The following is an 18220-nucleotide window of genomic DNA, read 5'->3' as shown; positions in this document are numbered from 1 at the left end:
GTGGTCCTAACAATATGGGCCAATAAATAATTTTGGGGCACTACGCTCATAAAGGCATCAGAATATTTAAATAGCAACATTTTGAGGGATAGGAACAAACAGCAGAATATAGTTTAAACAGTGAATTAATTAAAGGGTCAAAATATGTTCGATCCTTTCTCTACTCTCAAACATAAATGCAGTCTGGCCTCAAGAAGACCCAACAAGTAGTAGGACAACCTAACACAAATTTCATAAAGGGCTCCCAGAAGAAAGCTGAAAGGTGACAACTAATATTCGGTCAAAGAGCAGAAGCGAGCCACAAGACCTAGCGAAGAGGTGATGAGGTAAAGACCCAAATATAGCAAATGTAACAAGCAGACAGATCAATTATGTAGCACTCAGCAAAAAAGGAAAAATGTCACGCCTGCAAGATTTTCAAACCAAATTAACTGTAAACTTCGGCTAACAGTTTAAAACCTTCAAAGATTAAATGAGCCAAACAATTAAAGATATATGCACTGATGTACAGTAAACAGTCAACAAAACAAGAAGGCTCTTATGATGTGACCTTCACTGGAGGAGTGGTATCAAAACTTTGTTTCTGGCACTAGAAACTTCAACAAAGGAGCTCCAAGATAAAAGTTACCAACTGGAGGTCGGATCACAAAGGTCCAAATTATGCTTTTAATGTAAAAGATAAGCAGACCATTCAGATATCACGTGGGCTATTCATGAACTCTTGAGAAACACGTAAAAGGTAAGGAATTTGAAATAGAAGTGGAAAGACACCAAATACTAGAGGCAATCTGATTAAAATGACCTTTCTAAATAAAAAAATTAAAATTAAAAAAACACAAACTGACAGAATGACCTTCAGTGAGTTATACGGGTGAAAAATGTTGAGGTTTACCTCAGTTTTGTCCTAAAAAAACAGCCTTTACAAGACGGCCTGAACCACACAATACCATTACCACAAAAATGTAAGTATTTTGAAGGCAAGTATAAAGCCTTTTTACACACATACACACGTATATATAACATACATACATTAGGTTGAGGGTGTTATTAGGGTTTAGGACGGGTAAGGGTTTTTGTCTGACAAGGGGATTTTTAGGGTGGGTAAAAGTTTAGGGGTTGGGTTTGATATGGTAATAAAAAACTGTGTATATATATATATATATATATATATATATATATACACACACACACACACACACACACACACACACATTAAAGGGAAAAAAAGTTACAGAGAAGTTATAGTTAGGTTGACGTTTTACCAACACAAAACCATAGTAATTCAGCTATAAGAGTTATACTTATACATATGTTAACAAACTATAACTTATGGCCTAATGTTACTTAGTTATAGTTGCTTCAGATAAGTAGAACTATAAATATGACCGTAACACTGAATTTCTATAGTCGTGTGCAGCGGGGGTATGGCGTGTGAGTAGGCGAGGTCCCAACCCCAATTAGGATTCAAATCCATGGGTACCTGCGGAGGATCTGCATCCCTAGATATCTACACATTTCTTGAACGACTACCTGCTACTACTGCACAGATTTACACCAAATTACAAATAGATCTTTCTGGACCACAATCTAGCTTTCCGCCAAATTTTGTGTAATTCCGTTCATTGGTTCAAGCTGTATCCGTGTCTAAAAACTGCAAAGTCATCTTCGACATTGCATGGAGAAAAAGCATTTTGGGACCCCACTCCCCCTCCCCTCCCTTTTCTCAGCCCCCGCTTGAAGCATCACCGTGAAACTTTCTAGGCAAAGTAAGGCAATTTTTGGAAAATTTTGAAAAGGCATGCGTGTTAAAAGGCATATGCGTTGTAAATGTTTGTGTTGTAAAGTCATGCGTGACAAAGAAGCATGCATTGTAAAGACTGCATTGTTAAGGCATGTATGGTAATCGCATGCATGGTTCAGTCATGCAACCGCAGCATGGTTCAGTCATGCAACCGCAAAAAATGCTTCAGGGAAGTACAGAGATGACCACTATGACCAAAGAGCTCATACACCAGAAGATTAAATATAAATTAATGTTCCATGCACTGTGTACGCCCAGTTTGGATTTCAATACCACACAGGGCACGAGATTCTACAAATTAAGAGGCCACAGCTGGCCTTTATTTACTGGAGTATGTACAGAACTTAAAAAGTGAATCGAGCCACTTGGGCAACCAAGTGCTTCATAATAAACCAGATTAAAAATAGTTAAGAGTTATGTGCCAGTATCATTGGAGCAACAGTAGTAGAACCTGGCTCCTAACATACAAGGTACACCAGTAATACTTGTTACAGAGATTGAACAGCTGTCACAAGTACCACGGGCCGTGGACAACTGATCACACAACACTTGCCAGGGAATATGAACAAAGAAAACTTAAAAATTCATTAGACGTTACCCCTATATTCCTAATAATTAGAACATGATGACTGAACTCTCAAACAACCAAAAAGACCATGTAGGAAGTAAAAATGTACTGATAGGTTGAAACAACAGAAACCATAGAGCAGAATAACGTAGGCCAAAACTAGATTGAAATAACATTGCTTGCGCAAGAGAGAAAAACAAGCCCCTTGATATTAACAAATATATTCCTGAGTGAGCAAGCAATAGTTCACTGTAGACTTGCTTGCAAAAATATTCTAACAATTCGTGGATGTAGCTACTATCCACATTAGACATTAATCATGCAATACATAATAAGGAGTAAATTCCAGAAATATTAAGGCCAACCTCTGCAATGAGATACGTAATACAATTAATTCACAAGACTGATAATCAAGGAAAAAAAATTTTTATTGCATAAATGAAGTGCTTGAACGGTGAGAAAAGTGCAAAATGAACAGAAAAGGGGCAGGTGCATACAAACAAAAAGAAGATGTTTGATTCTTGATGTCAGAGTTACTTGACAGGAGAAGGGTCAATCAGTATATATATTTCATCTCAGTCAATGGTGTTTCGACTTCTATTTAGTCTAAGGTCATTATCAGGACAGGAGCAAATTTATCAGCATGACTGTAGGACAAGGCATCATGGTAGTTCGGAGTAGAGTGGAAAAGCCCAGCAGTCAGGAGCCCCATTATATGGTGGTGTCAGCTGATCATGAATTAGACGTTAGCGCGGGTGTACTGTGTCCTCAGCGCCAAGACACCTCCGGGTATTCGTGCGCTTTACAAATCCCGTCAACATTACCAATTCCACAGCAGGGAAGCTTGTTCAAGGTTACTGTTGAAGGCCCTGTTTTAGCAGACTGGGCACACCCTTGTTTGACTTCACAGACTGGAAACCAAAGTAATTTAAGATGGTTTAACACCACTCTTCCCCCATTATATAAAGGTAATGCACCTCAGCATGGCATAAAACACCGCAACAAATATATCAACAGCATCGGTTGGAAGAACAAACCCTATCTTTGTACTGGAATAAAATCCTTCTCAGGCTGGAGTAACACCCCAATGGGTGAAATGACACCCCAATTGAAGGAATATCAATAAAATGAATTGGAATTGGAAGCCAGGCACTCCTTGGTCCAACCAACAAAACACCAGTTGGTGTGCTGAAATAAAGTAATCCCCCAAGCATCACACACCTGTCATTTCTAGAATGAAAAAATAAAAACAATGTCTCATATGACAGCATAGATGGATCGGGTTTTAATTGAAATATTTGAGCATTAGCACTGGGAAATGTAACACTATAGTAAAATGACTCCTTCAGAATAGGGAGCACCGTAAAACTGCTATGCCCACTCTATGTGAAGAGTGACAGGCAAGTTCATACACCTTCAAGCAACTGGCAGCAGTTGTAGGGTGGTGCTGATTGTGCCTTCGGGCATTCCTATATGTGCTGGTACCTTGCACTGTCAAATACTGTAATCCTGTCAGGTGGAGGGCCTACATTCCTAAAACCTCTGGCTACATTTTCTAATCCCAAGGAAGCAAGTACATATCACTGGTTGATTTGCACCGTGTAATGGTGTTGGGTGGCAATTCTTTATGTTGTGACCTAATGGTCTGTTGTGATTGTCATCAGTTGGCTGACAGTGTGGGGAGAGTCATGCACCAAAAACATAAATAGCGTACCTCTTTTGAAACCATTAAAAATCCACACTGCATTAAACATGACAAAATGAAGACCTACGATAGAACACAAAGAAGGAATTTGGCACCATATTACTACTCAAAACATTTAATTTGTACATAGTGTTTACCGATCATCCTTTCAGGCTGTAATAATGTGTAAGGGAACTGAAAGGGCAGAGATCTATAACACCTTGACAAATTAAAGTAAAAACTGTGTCCAGGCCAATCGTACCAAGAGCATGTCAATGGTCTCCTGAAAGTAACAATAATTAAAAATGCACTATGCAAATGTGTGAATTAATGTATTTGGAAGATTCAAAACTGAGAAAGCGTAATGCCAAGCAAAATTGAAGGCTTTGATGCAGAAAAAACAAATAAAGTGTGTCGGTGCAGGAGACTGGGTATTCCATGTACATATAAAGGTGCAACTGTTACAATTATTTAGGCAGGACAGTGCTTACTCCAAGTGTACCCTGGTGCTAGCTAGGACCATAACCATCTGCTAAAGAAGCAAAGGTCTAAATTAAAAAGCCAAGTAATCTTGTAGTTCCTGTAGGAAAATGACTTAGTATATGGTGTACACTTATTTAAGTGAAGCACCCTGCACTAATCCAGACAACCCTTATTGTGATTTTAGGCGTCTTAGACAACCATAGAAAGCTCTCCAAGTGGTAGCTGTGGAGAGCAGCCTTCAGGCTTAGTCCAGAAAGAGCGTTAAGCAGCTTGTTTTACCAGAACTAATTAGGTAGTGTAGGTTGAACGAATAAGAACCACACAGTGTAGTTATGAAAAATAGTTATATTTATTATACACACTCACTAACACATTGGTTTATCTCCTACCAGGAGATAGCAACACAATATTTCCAAATGAAATAGGTAAGTACAAATACACAGTGGTCTCAAAGGGGAGACCAAACCATATACTAAGAAAGTGGAATGCGAACTGTGACCAAAGTCAAGACCTGACCCAGAAGACTTAGAAGAGCTGGGGACCCAAGGAACCAACCACCTAAGGTAAGTACCCAGGAACCCCACAGAGGCGGAGTGCAGGGTGGAAACACAGCACGTACTCAATGCAAGTCAAAGGGGAAGTCGCTGTTGCAGTTTTCAAGAAAGACCCTTCCCAGAGGACCCTGACGAAACCCCGTGGAAGATGGAAGGTTGGAGAGTCACCCCACCCGTGGAAACCCCACGAACCAGGATACCTGCCCGAGGGAAACGGGGTGCATAGGTGCGAAGTGACGTCGGAAACCACAATGGACTTCTTCAGTAAAGATGCTGCTGGCAAAGGTGAAAGAGTCCAGTGGAATCCAAGGGAGAATTCTTGAAGAGGAGTACCTGCTAGCAGAGGGGAAAGAGTCTGTCACTCGGGAGTGACCAGGAGGCACAGAAGACCAATGACCACTGATAACGATAAAATGCAAGAGAGTTGACAGGGACCTTGTTGCTGCAGCTGTGAGGATCAGACAACGCTGTGGAAGACCAGGAGCTGTTTATGAGCTGTCCCCCGTTTGAAGTCGAGAACCAAGGGAGAGGGGTGGGGGGGGGACTGTTGGCGGTGTCCAACGGGAGCACCAACAAGCTTTGGCAGCAGCAACAGACATGGTAAAAAGAAGGTGGTGCAGTGTTAGGACCAGCAAGGTCTAAAGGACTCACCAAGTGCAAGAGAGTCAGAGCAGGCCCCGAGCAAGCAGGGGAGCCCACTGAAGGTACAGAAGACCCTCAAGAGGACCTCGAGCAGCTCACCAAAGATGCAGGCCCGCAGTGCAAAGGATGCGGTGAGGACGAAGACTTTGGTAGGAAGAGATGCTGGAGCTTCTTGTAGCCCAATGATCTCTGGAGGACACAGACAACAAGCCTTGGCAACAGCAAGTCAACGCAGTACACAGGGGTTCTATTCCAGCTGTCCCGACGAGAGATACTTACCTCAAACTTGGCGAGAAGACAGTGTAGGCATCAAAGGAGTTGCAGAACCACCACCTGTGTTGCTGACGACACAGAAGACAGGCAGGACGATGAGACCAGGAGTAGCAGGAGTCTTCCTTGATTCAGTCTCGGTTCCAGGCGAAGTCCAACAAAGTCCAAGGTGCCCAGGCGGTTGAAGTGGAAGTGGTTTCGGATCTGAATCTTGTCCCACCACGGATCTGCAGAGCCACCCAAAGGTAAGCCCTTAAGTATCTTAAGGAAAGGATTGCAAAGATTCAAGGATCCCTCCTAGAGCAGGGGCTGGACAGAGGGGAGGATACTCCCATGTTCTTTGCTCAGTTATGCGCCAAAGCTGGAGCCAATGGCTCCCTGAACTGGTTTCAATTGCAGTATGCAAGGAGGGATCCAAATGTGCCCTTCAAAGCAGTCTGGTGGCACTGGCAAGCGCCCCCATCCCAGCCCAATACACCAAGTCCTCTATGGGAGGTGGTCACACTTCCCTGTGACAGGAGACCTATTGTTCTACTTTCCACTGCTCAAGCTTGGCTCAGCAGCAGAAGGGCAGAATCGTGTGTGGTCGGCAGCAGCACTAGCTTGCTGTCAGACCCTGAAAGGCTGTAATTGGGAGCACAGAGGGTGCCCTATAGGAGTGCCCCAGTACATGGGATCAAACTTCCAACACTGGAATTGGTGTATGATACCAAACATGACCAGTTGCAGTGCAGCAAATATATAGTTAGACATCTCGTAATTGACTTGATGTCTCCGATATGTATTAAATGGCTAACCGCTCTTACAAAGCCTGAAGAATTGACTCCGGGGTTTGAAAGGGGTGTCCTGCTTGGGTAGGGCACCCTCACACTTATAACGAAGCAACCTGCCTTCAGGATTGAATGGCCTGCCTTAGGGGTAACATATCTGTTGTGAGGGGTGCCAGCACCAACTCACACAGGCTGCAATGGCAGGCCTGTAGTCACATTTTGAGTGGTCTCTCATTTGGGCATAATACATGGTGTACCTATGCACTGAGTGCCTTATTACCATATACTAGGGACTTAGAAGGGTACACCAGTAGCAAATTAGGAAGGTAACAAAGTATTTACCATGTCACATTTAGAGAGAAAGCACAGTGACTGGGGTCTTGATCAGCAGAATCCCAGTCAGACTAGTCCAAAACACACTGACACCAGGCAAAAAGTGGGGGTAACCATGCTAGAAGGATCCTACCTTCCTACAGTACCCTTAACTGGACTGATTACAGATTTAATTGTTGGGCTGAAACAACAAAAAAAAGCTCGACCACCGGATCTTTATTTCTTAAAGTATGGAACAGAATCCAAAGCTTGCGCTCTTGAGATGAGATTTGTAGTTGGAAACTACTGAAGTACTTTTCCGTGAAAATTAGTCAGTCCTTGTTGGTAAAAGTCACTATGGAAAATACAAAGGTTCTATTGCATAATTTGTTATTCGTCATTTACTGGGTAGTCAATGGGCTTAAGCTAAAACAGGAGCCATCCGAGAAAACCTGTTTAATCCTAGCAGGTAAAGAGCTGCAAAGTTTTACGAATATTGCTACAAGGCATTACAGTAGACTAAAGGAGAATAAAATGACAGCCTGATAGATTACTTTCCTGCAGTCCATAGTTGACAAAAAAGGTAGACTTTTTAATAATGCGAGATAACAGAAACAAATCAAAATCAAGCTGTTAATCTGAGGATGTACTGAAAGATTTAGCTACTATCCAATCACATTTTTTTGCAGAGTCAATTGGAACTGGCAGATCACCTAATTCAATGGACCACATGACTGTATTCCTCAGATTGAGAGTATGCTAGAGCATCATCCAGTCTTACGAACAAATGGGCATCAACTGCAAAGGTTATAAAACAGGATGCTAAATCTTTTCAAGCAAGTCAACGATGCCACAAACGTTAAACAAAGCGGGGCTTAGAAAAGACACCTGCAGTACTCCTTGATTAAATGGCTTAAAGTCTGACTGAAATTGTAAACCATACATACATATCTTCAACATCTCTGTGAATATAACACGACTGTACACTTTACTTAACCTAATACTGAACTATTTAAAATGAGTGATCTCTGTGTTATAACATGGGCAGCCCTCTTATTTGGAATACCTGGTAGTACATGAAGTGCTAGAAAAAAATGGCAAATATAGCCCCGACATTAAAAAGTATGCACTGTTGCTTTCACAAGTAAAAGCCGGCCCAGCAACAAGGGGTTGAAATAATTAAATAAAATTATCAAGAGAACTGTTATTCTAAGATGTCCTGGTGCTAACAAAGTTCATATTTACTAAGGACCACATATACTTTGAATAGATGTGTTCTAAAATCTCTGTGGAAAGAAGTGAAATCAGAACCTAGATTAATTTTATCAACAGTAATTAACTGATGTAACCCTTTGTCATTTACTAAAGTCATATAATGAGACCTAGCTTACCTGATCAGAATACTTCACTCCTTTGGATTTTTAGCTTCAAGCCATAATTTATAGCAGACTTATTGACTACTAATATTAGTTGCCCAAAACGGAATGTGTAGGAAATTGGATTATTTGGGGTGGGTGACTACAATCAATCAAGGAATTGTAAGCGTGCTACTCACCCATGAGGGCTCAAGGAGCTGAGGGGAGGAGGGGGGTCCGTAGGTCTGTTTAGCTGAAGAGCCAGGTCTTGAGGGTCATCCTGAAGATGTTCAGGGAGGGGGCGCGTCTGATGTCTGCTGGTAGCTCGTTCCAGGTCTTGGCTGCAATGTGAGAGAAGGATCTTCCGCCTGCTCTTGCTCTGTGGATGCGCGGGGTTTCAGCCAGTGTGAGGTTTCTTTTAGATATGTGGAAGTCAATTCTGTTGTTGAGGTATTTGGGTCCATTGTTGTGTAAGCATTTGTAGGCATGGGTGAGGATTTTGAAGGGGACTCTTTTCTCCACAGGGAGCCAGTGGAGTCTTCGAAGGTGTTGGCTGATGTGTGCGTGCCAAGGGATGCCAAGGAAGAGTATGGCGGCTGTGTTCTATATTGTCTGTAGTTTGCAGAGTAGGGACTTGTTTATTGCCGGCGTAGTGTGCGTTTCCATAGTCTCGTCTGCTGGTGAGGAGTGAGTGGGTGATTGTATTCCATGACTCAGAGGGATCCTTTTGAAGGTCTTGCGGAGGGTGTTGAAGCAGCTGGAGGGGACGGTGTTGACCTGTCGGTTCATGGTGAGTGATGAGTCTATTACGATGCCGAGGTTTTTGGCGTGGTCTGAGGGGGTTGGTGGGTTTCCGAGGGCAGTCGGCCACCAGGTGTTGTCCCATGCTGAAGGGGTTGTTCCAAGGACAAGGACTTCGGTCTTCTCGGCGTTGAGCTTCAGACAGCTGTTGGTCATGCAGACTGCGACGCTTTGCATTCCTTTCTGGAAGTTGACCTGAAGGAGTAATCGCAACTCTTGACAGGGTAACTGAACTCTTAACGTCAATAAATTAAACATGAGCTTAACCCCCTGGTAGTATGGTACAGAGCCTAGAGGCTTTATGCAGTACCAAAACAATAAAAAAAAAAAGTCAAAATACAAAACAATAAAAATCCCAAACTACAAAAACACCAAAATTACTGCAAAGAACCAAAAAGCATAAAGCACCAATGGTCGTCGTAGACCTAAGTGCAATTTGAGGCAGACTGTGATGGAGCATGGGTTAGATACACCAACCAGGTTCGTACTGGTCAAAGAGTTTGCCTTCTTAGTCCAAATTAACCACAGGTGTACACTTCTAGAGCCCCCAGTACCCTTGTAAACCATTTTGGATGAGAGGCAATATGTAGACATATGTAATTGGATATACAGCAATAAATACACCAATAAAAAGCATTAGCACATGAACGTTTTCTGATCTTTTATTTTCTGCGGTGTCGAGTAAATGTGCATCACAGCCTCATCTCTTGAGTCTATCTGCAGCCTTTCTAGAATGTTCGACAAAGTTGATCTCCTCACTGCAGTTTCTGCGGATACGCAGAATTTCCCCGTATGGGATAGCTTTTTTGGTGAAGGGAGGGTGTGAGCTAGTGAAATGCAGAATACTATTAACAGCTGTTTCTTTTCTATGTAGTGTGCTATGGATGGTGCCCCCTTGAACATACAGTTCCAAATCTAAAAAGTTGATTTTAGTTTGAGACATTTCAAGGGTAAACAAGACATTGTGTGTTGTCATTGAGAAAGTTATGGTATTCCTTCAATTCAGTGCCCGTTCCAGTCCAGATGATGATAATGTCATCGATATAGCGGCCCCAGAATTTGATATGTTTTAGTCCACTCTGATAATCCTTGCTTCTCTTATCTCTCTATCATGCTTTATTTTCTAAATCTTACTTTATTTCTCTCTAGTTGTAAATTCGATGTTTTTTGTAAAAAACTTGGTCTTTTACCGTTAATTCTAAAGTATACTCATATTGTATGCCATTACAGCCCTGAAGAAGCCCATGTTTGGGCGAAACGCGTTGGCTGGCTGTTTTCCTATGAAGTGCAACAGAAAATAAAAGACCAGAAAACGTTCATGTGCTAATGCTCTTTATTGGTGTATTGCTGTATATCCGATTACATATGTCTACATATTGCCTCTCACCCAAACCAGTTTACATAATTATATTTGTGATCTACAAGCATCAGATCATTTGAGGGGGGGCAATATCGCATACTGCTGGTGACCAGTCCTGGTGGTGCAGTCCTCTGTGACCCAGCTGCTTTCAAACCTTTTTTTGCATCCCCCAGTACCCTTAGCGAAGGCACTTAGAGACTCTCACAGTATCAGGCAGAGGCAAACAGTGAAGTCTGGTCCAAGTTCAGTTGCCTCTAGTCAGTTGGACACTTTAGGAGAAAGACCTGTTGCAGCTAGTGATGTCCCTGTAACCACACAGGAGGTCAGTGAACTGACCCTTGAAGTTCACTTTTGTCCAGGGTACAAGGAGAGGTCTAGAACTTCAAGGCGCTTCTCAGGTCACAGGCAGCAAGTCCAGTCCTTTTGCGTTCTTACACAGGTCCATAGGTGTTCTGAGATGGGGCCCTGGAGGTGCCACAAATATGCCTAGCACTATTTGTGTGTGCGGGAAGGACTCCTTGGTGCACCCTAACCAGTGGGATAGGAGTTCTTGGGGCCAACTGCATCCACTATTTTAGTAGTTTTTGTTTGCCTTACTGCAAACAGCCTCAAAATGCTACATGTCAGGGCATTTTCAAGATGGTAAAAGTCTTCGGCCACACTTAACGCAGGTTTTGAGGGCTGTGTGTGGGTGTGTCAAAGGGAAATCATCAATGTCCTCTCACATTTAACACTAAAATCCAGGTAAAAGCAAGCACTGTACCCTTAAACCAAGAAACAGAAGTTTAGTAGGACAAAAGCAGGGTCCTTCAGCAACCAGACAGGGGGTACACAATAGTGGTCTGGATATCCTGTTCTTTCTTTTAAAGGTGTATCCAAAGGGCGATGTGGCTTAATAGACCAGTCAGGCACAATTTGATATAGTGTCATAAAGAATGCCCACAACCACAATCCTGCATATTCTGTTCAGCACAGAGGAGACATCGCTGCCCATTGAAGTCAGCCGATAGTTAACTCTTGGGAGGCGCTTCACAACTCAATCACACCTAGCCAAGGTTTTGCAAAGGCTTATGCTAATCAGCTTTCTGACAGTTCAGACAGGTGAAAGGTAAATTTTTATAGTTCATTTTCCTTAATATTTTTTTTAATCCAATTTCACAATTGAATTCAATTTATAATAACTGTTAAAAATAGTTTCTTATTTTTCTAGCTTATCCCATTCGTGAGATGCATTATTAGTATTTTCATCTGTACTCTGGTTTTCTAATTAGGACATCTAGGCTTACCATAGTGAAATTTACTTTTTGGGCTTTGTCACTGTAGGGACATGGCAACATAAATGTTCTACATGCCACACTTTTATATACAGTGGGTGGATTCTGCCGAAAAAGGTTATCTTAAGTCGAACTGCATGTTTCACACTGCAGCTGTCATGGTACAATAGTAAGCTTGAAGCCATGTTTGTTTTTGTTACGCTTGTGGATGGCACAATAAATGCTGCAGCCCACAGGTGACAATTAACTTTCCAGGCCATGGGTGCATTTCCACACCATATACTACAGCCTTACAGAAAAATTAAATACACCAATCTGGGATTAGCCATGTTTTAGGGGTTAGAGCACAGTCACGCTACTCCTGGTTAGCCGGGATAAAGTGCACAGAGTACTAAAGCCAGCAAACATATAAGGTCCACCAAATGGTGAAACAGACGGGGTGACCATACAGAAAAGCTGGATTTCCTACAAAGTCTCTTACCAGCTCTCACTTCAGCTAACAATATCCAGCCTTGGCTTGCACCTACCAAGAATAAACCAATAAGATCCACAGGCATCATCATTTCATCACCACGATCAGAAGCACACAAAAGGTGACACCACAGGCACATATCTGATGGGGGACACTGAACAACCAACCAAAACTGACAAGTACACCTCATCCACTATCTACCATTCTAGCAGATAATGCTTTTCACTTCATTAATTGCCCCTTTCAAAAGATAATAATGTACATTGCTTATGCTGTATACTGCTACCATTTAGTAATTGAGAACAAATAAGTTACTCAAGATAGGGAGTGCGTTATCGAAGAGTTTTATCAGACATTTATCACGTTACTTGCTGCTGAGGTTATTCAATCACCATATGGAGGTGGTGTTGGGATCACATCACTGGCAAATCCTCGATCCCAAACAGAGCATTCTTCCCAAAAGGCCATATGTTCTGCTACCTGCAGGAACCAAAATTTGCTACCATCCTTTATGTATCCATAGGTTTGCAAAAACTCCTGTAACTATGCTACTGTGAGTACTCGAAAAAAGATATGAATACTTTTAGTGTGTAGGGATGCTTGAGTAATTTTTTTTTTTCATTTTTTTTTTTTTTAAAGTATTTGCACTACTCCCTCTGCCCCAATATGACTTCCTTTAATTTATAAACGTAATATATGAGACATTATGCTAGAGTGATCAGACATCCTGGATTTGCCCGGACCGTCCTGGTTTGTAGATGACTGTCCCGGCGTCCCAACACTTGTAAGAACAAGCATTTGCAATGCAATAGGTCTCGCATTAGGAAAGTTTGAGTGTTTTGTATTGTAAATTGACTAATTTTTAATTTATGTGTTGGTATTGAAAATATTGAAATTACTAGCTTTCTCATGTACAATGTCAATAGTTTTAACTGTTGCAAATGTGACACCTATAGCATTTGTAATGCAATATGTGTTGTATTTACGTGACTTAGATGTATTGATATTACAATTAACAATGGCTTTTAATTTTTGCAAATAATTAATACTTAAATAAAAGTTAATGTAAATTATAATGGCAATCGTTTAAACTTTTGTTAATAACTCTTGTGAAGATTATGGTTAGTGTATTTATTTGCGCCTAAAATCCAAGAACAGAAGTTAAATATCATTTTTTTGTGCCATTTGTTTTATTACAAATGGCACAAAAAAATTATAATATTTAACTAAATATTGAGAGAACATATTAGAGCCAGTTGTTGAATGGTTGTACAGATTGATACTGTGGTGGCGGTGAGTGATGTTGTGGTGGTGTCGAGTGATGATGTGGTGATGCGATAGCTAGAGTGCAATAGTCCGATAAGATAGATAGAGTGTGAGGGCGATAGATAGAGTGTAATTATGTATAATATAATTATGTGGCACTAAGTGGTTTTGTGTGGAGTGTATGTTGATTTTAGTGGCGTGTAATTAGGAGACATTGAGTGTTATTTTGAGTGCATCTTGCATTGTTTGCATTGTAATTAATTGGCACTGAGTGTTATTTGGAGTGCATGTGGCATTAAGTGTAGTGTAATTATGTGGTGTGTAATTATGTGGCGATGAGTGGTATTTGAAGTGTATGTGGCATTGAGCGCTGTGTAATTATGTGGTGTGCAACTATGTGGCACTGATTGGTTTTTGGAGTGTCTGTTGTATTGAGTGCATTGTAGTTATGTGGCATGTAATTATGTAGCTCTGAGTGGCATTCGGAGTGTATGTTGCATCGAATGCAATGCAATTATGTGTTGTGTAATTATGTGGCCCTGAGTGGTATTTGGCGTGTATGTTGAATTCAGTGGAGTGTAAATATGTGGCGTGCAATTATGTGGCAGTAAGTGGCATTTGCAGTGTATGTTGCATTGAGTGCAGTGTAATTATTTGGCGTGTAATTATGTGGCACTGAGTGTTATTTGGAGTGTAGGTTACATTTAGTGCAGTGTAATTATGTGGTGTGTAATTATGTGGCACTGTGTGGTATTTGGAGTGTATGTTGCATTGAGTGCAGTGTAATTATGTGGCGTGTAAATATGTTGCACTGAGTGATTTGCAGTGTATATTGGATTGAGTGCAGTGTAATTACGTTGTGTCTAATTATGTGGCATTAAGTTGTTTTTGGAGTGTATGTTGCATTGAGCGCAGTGTAATTATGTGGAACTGAGTGCTATTTAGATTGTATGTTGCATTGAGTGTAGGGTAAATATGTCACATGTAAGTAGGTGGCATTTACTGGTATTAAGAGTGTATCTTGCAATTAGTGCAGTGTAATTTTGTGATGTGTAATTATATGGCATTGAGTGTTATTGTTTTGTGGGTTTGTCGTATTGTGTGCATTGTAATTATGTAGCATATAAAAATGTGGTGCTGAGTGGTATTGTGTGGAGTGTGTGTTGCATTTAGTGCAGTGTAAATCTGTGGCGTGCATTTTTTTTTGCGTTTATTATTTTCATGTTGGAAGTAACTTACTCCACATGTGCTGTAAAAATCAGACTGCAGTAGGGGGTTTGGGTGTTTTGAATGTCGCAGGAAACCTCAAGGATGGAGGCGGTGTCTATGTGCGTTAGTGTTTCCCTCTTGCCTGTGGCTTTATTCCCGCTAACACGTCCGGAATACAAATAGATTAATCATGCAGGATGCCTCGTTTCCCCCGAGTGGCGCCTCATGTCTGCCCCTCCCTGTAACGCTATAGACTGTTCCATTGCTGCTGCAAAGGTTTGTGAGTTAATATGCTCATGTTTAGAGGCAGGAGAAGTTACCTAATAGTGTAGGTAACAATGAAATTCCCAAAAAGAATGGGCAATGTATGTGTTGTTAACGCACCACATTTTTTAATTAGCGGTGTGGTGAAAAAGCTGCCTTTGGAGAATGTCAAAATGGGCCGACAGCAGTATGTAATTTGTGGCCATTGCATGCTTGTGTGTGTTGTAAGGGTGTTTTTGCAGCATTTTGAATGTGTCGCAACACAGCTAGGTGCTTTTGAGTGATTGCTCCTACTTCTATTTTTTTTTAGTCAATTTAGTTGTGATGCTGGTGTCTGTGCAAATATGTAGATGTTTTTGAAAGTTACATTGGGTAAATGTGTCCTGTAGGGCCAGTGTGACATCTGTGTGTGTGTGTGTGTGTGTGTAAATACAGTAATGGGGCCGGATGCCTCTAGTTTTGCCCAAGTGGCACCTCACGCCTGCTTCCCTTGTAACGCTTTTCCATTTTTTTTTTCATTAAGTTGTACGTTTAAAGCAACTTACACCACCTGGCAGAAATAGGCAGACTGCAGTAGGGTTTCCCATTCCCAACGTGTAAGTTTAAAGCAACTTATTGCACATGGTCAAATATAGGCAGACTGCAGTCGGTGGTTTGGGGGGTTTGAATGTCACAGGAAACATCAATTAAGAAGGCGGTGTCTATGTACGTTGTGGTTTCCTTCTTTATTTTTTCGCTAACTCATTTAAAATGTTAATTGAGTATTTAGGCAGGATGCCTCTGTGTTTGCCAGAGTGGCGCCTTATATCTGTTTCCCCTCGCTATACAATGTTCCATTGGCGAATAAAATTATTTGTTTTGAATTCCATGTTTAGAGGCAGGAGATGTTATTTAGCAATGCAGGTAACGTAGAAACTCCTTTAAAAGACTGCCCAATGTATGTGTTGTTAACACACCACATTTTATTTATCTAGCAGTGTAGTTAAAAAAATGTTCTGGCTGGAACGTCTGAGGGCAGCAGTGCGTGTTACAAGCTGGCTTTGAAGAAGGTCATGCAGCGCCTAGAGTGGACCAGATGGTCCTGTTTATGACCTACAGAGCTCGTGTGAAGTGGGCGCAGATGAAGTGATTGGGGGTGAGGGGGTATGCAGCCCGTTGTGCTGTAAGAACAGATTGCATGGCGGCACGATGCACCTGATTGTGCGCGTGCTCGCCATGCAATCCACTTTTGGGAGCACTTTGAAATGCCCCTCTTACTAGAGTCTCGCATAGCGATTGCGTAAACGCAATACCTAGGCGAGACCTAAAAACAGCTAAATGTCCTGTTTGAGAGAGGGTTGGGTGGGCCTGCACATTTATCACCGTGCTCAGTAGGCTCACATTCACACCGGCTATCTCACGACACCATGGACAGAGTTTGGTTAAAAAGACTACAGCTGTGGTGCCAGACTTGATTCAGGCAGCACAGCAGGATTTAACGGGGTGGGGGATTCAAACCCTGCAGAGCCCATCCCCTAAGGAGAAACACAATGCTCCCCTTGCAACACATCATAGAATGGCTGAGGAAGTTTTTAACATTCATGCTAGAGGTGTGCGTTTCTGTAGCATGAAAATTAAATACTTCCTTGGCCATGCTGTGTTCCATATGTGTGTGTGTATAATATATATATATATATATATACACATACATATACATACATATACACACACACATACATACACACACACACGTAGGACTAAATGTTGGCACGGGTCAGTGCAGTGTCAACATTTAGTCCAATTTCTGTGTCAATGACTGTCCCTGTTTTTTTAGTTCTGAAAATCTGGTAACCCTACATTATGCAAGAAATGGGAGCTCACAGGACATCTCTAGTCTCCACCCTCAAAACAGGTGCTCAACCTGGATGACCAAGTACTCTCTCTAGCCAAGCAATCTGGGACAACCATGACTTAACAACAATTCTGGTGACCAACCCCTTAACTAGAAATATCAATGGACCCAAGCTTAGATTATATCAAAAAGTCCCCTCCCTGAACGAAATAGCACTATCGCCTCCCACTGGAATAAAGCAGCAATTTAGATGGTTGGAAAACTACAGCCCATTTCTAATCTTCGATCTCAATGGCATGACAATTTGCCCAAATTCACAACTCCCCCCCCCCCCCCCCCCCCCCTTCCAAGTTTAAGCCGACTCTGCAACTAGTACGCCTTCTGCTTTACTGAGCCACTCACCTGTGTTCCTCGTAGTCCCCCGGTGTCCCGGGCACCCTGCAATACACCTGGTAAGGCACCCCCGAGCCGCTCCCGTTGTATAAGGCCGCTGAAAGCCTCCAGCACTCGCACAGAACCCGCCATCTCTACCGGCACCAACGCGCACGCGTGAAACAGGAGGCGATGACAGCGAGAGGAGACTAGAGAAATAGATTAAGTGACACCGAAGAAGGACTATCCGGAGGCCTATACACTACAGACACCAGACGAATTTCCGAAACAGAAAAGAGACTGTCTGAAGGCTAAGTAAACAAGCCAATAGCCACGTGAGGTCGGATGTTGTATCGTTCGTGAATAGGTGAAACTGAGTCTGAGGGAGGACTGTAGAGTTTGTCCTGTCATTATCAAGGAAGCAGCACTATTTCAGAAGTACAGAGGTCTTTTTTTAAACATATGAACCTGTAGGCTGTCATGAGGATGAGTCGAGAGTTTAAGGTGAAGATCCCAGTACAGTGGAGAGAGGTGATGCACGTTTGCAAAGAGGTCGGCGTGATGGAGGTCTATGGAGTCATGCTGCTTTATAGAGGGGTGAATACAATTAAAACAAGTACTGGCAAAGTCAATAGGTCAGAATTGAATGTGCTAACACATGCAACGTTTGCACATTAGAGCAAGATGTACGACAGGGATCATATGGAGCATACCGAGCAGGCTGTAGTTGTAATGTAGTCCCATGTGCTTGTCTATTCAGGCACTCGAGGTGGAAGAATACCTCCAAACAGCAATATTATTAGTTGAGAGATAGCAAAGTCACTGGTAGGGCTGCTGCCCGGCCGGTTGTATACTGGCATGCTTGGTATTTTAATACCCTGCCTTAATAATTGAGTCAAAGCCGTACACACAGTAGAGACGGGTAACCCAAT

General features: G+C 42.0%; 1 protein-coding gene across 1 annotated transcript in view; it reads right to left on the bottom strand.

Annotated features, from left to right (window-relative positions):
- PELP1 (proline, glutamate and leucine rich protein 1) overlaps window positions 1-17486 on the bottom strand; it is a 400761-nt gene extending 383275 nt beyond the window's left edge. Inside the window, exon 1 of the mRNA XM_085639349.1 lies at window positions 17319-17486. Within this exon, the coding sequence (XP_085495475.1) occupies window positions 17319-17441 (123 nt within the window). The 5' untranslated portion in view covers window positions 17442-17486. The remainder of the gene's footprint in view (window positions 1-17318) is intronic.
- Window positions 17487-18220: the final 734 nt, after the last annotated feature.

Source organism: Triturus cristatus, chromosome 12 (genome assembly GCF_964204655.1).
Source record: "Triturus cristatus chromosome 12, aTriCri1.1, whole genome shotgun sequence".
Lineage (NCBI taxonomy): Eukaryota > Metazoa > Chordata > Amphibia > Caudata > Salamandridae > Triturus > Triturus cristatus.
This window is presented reverse-complemented; position numbering and strand designations above follow the sequence as displayed.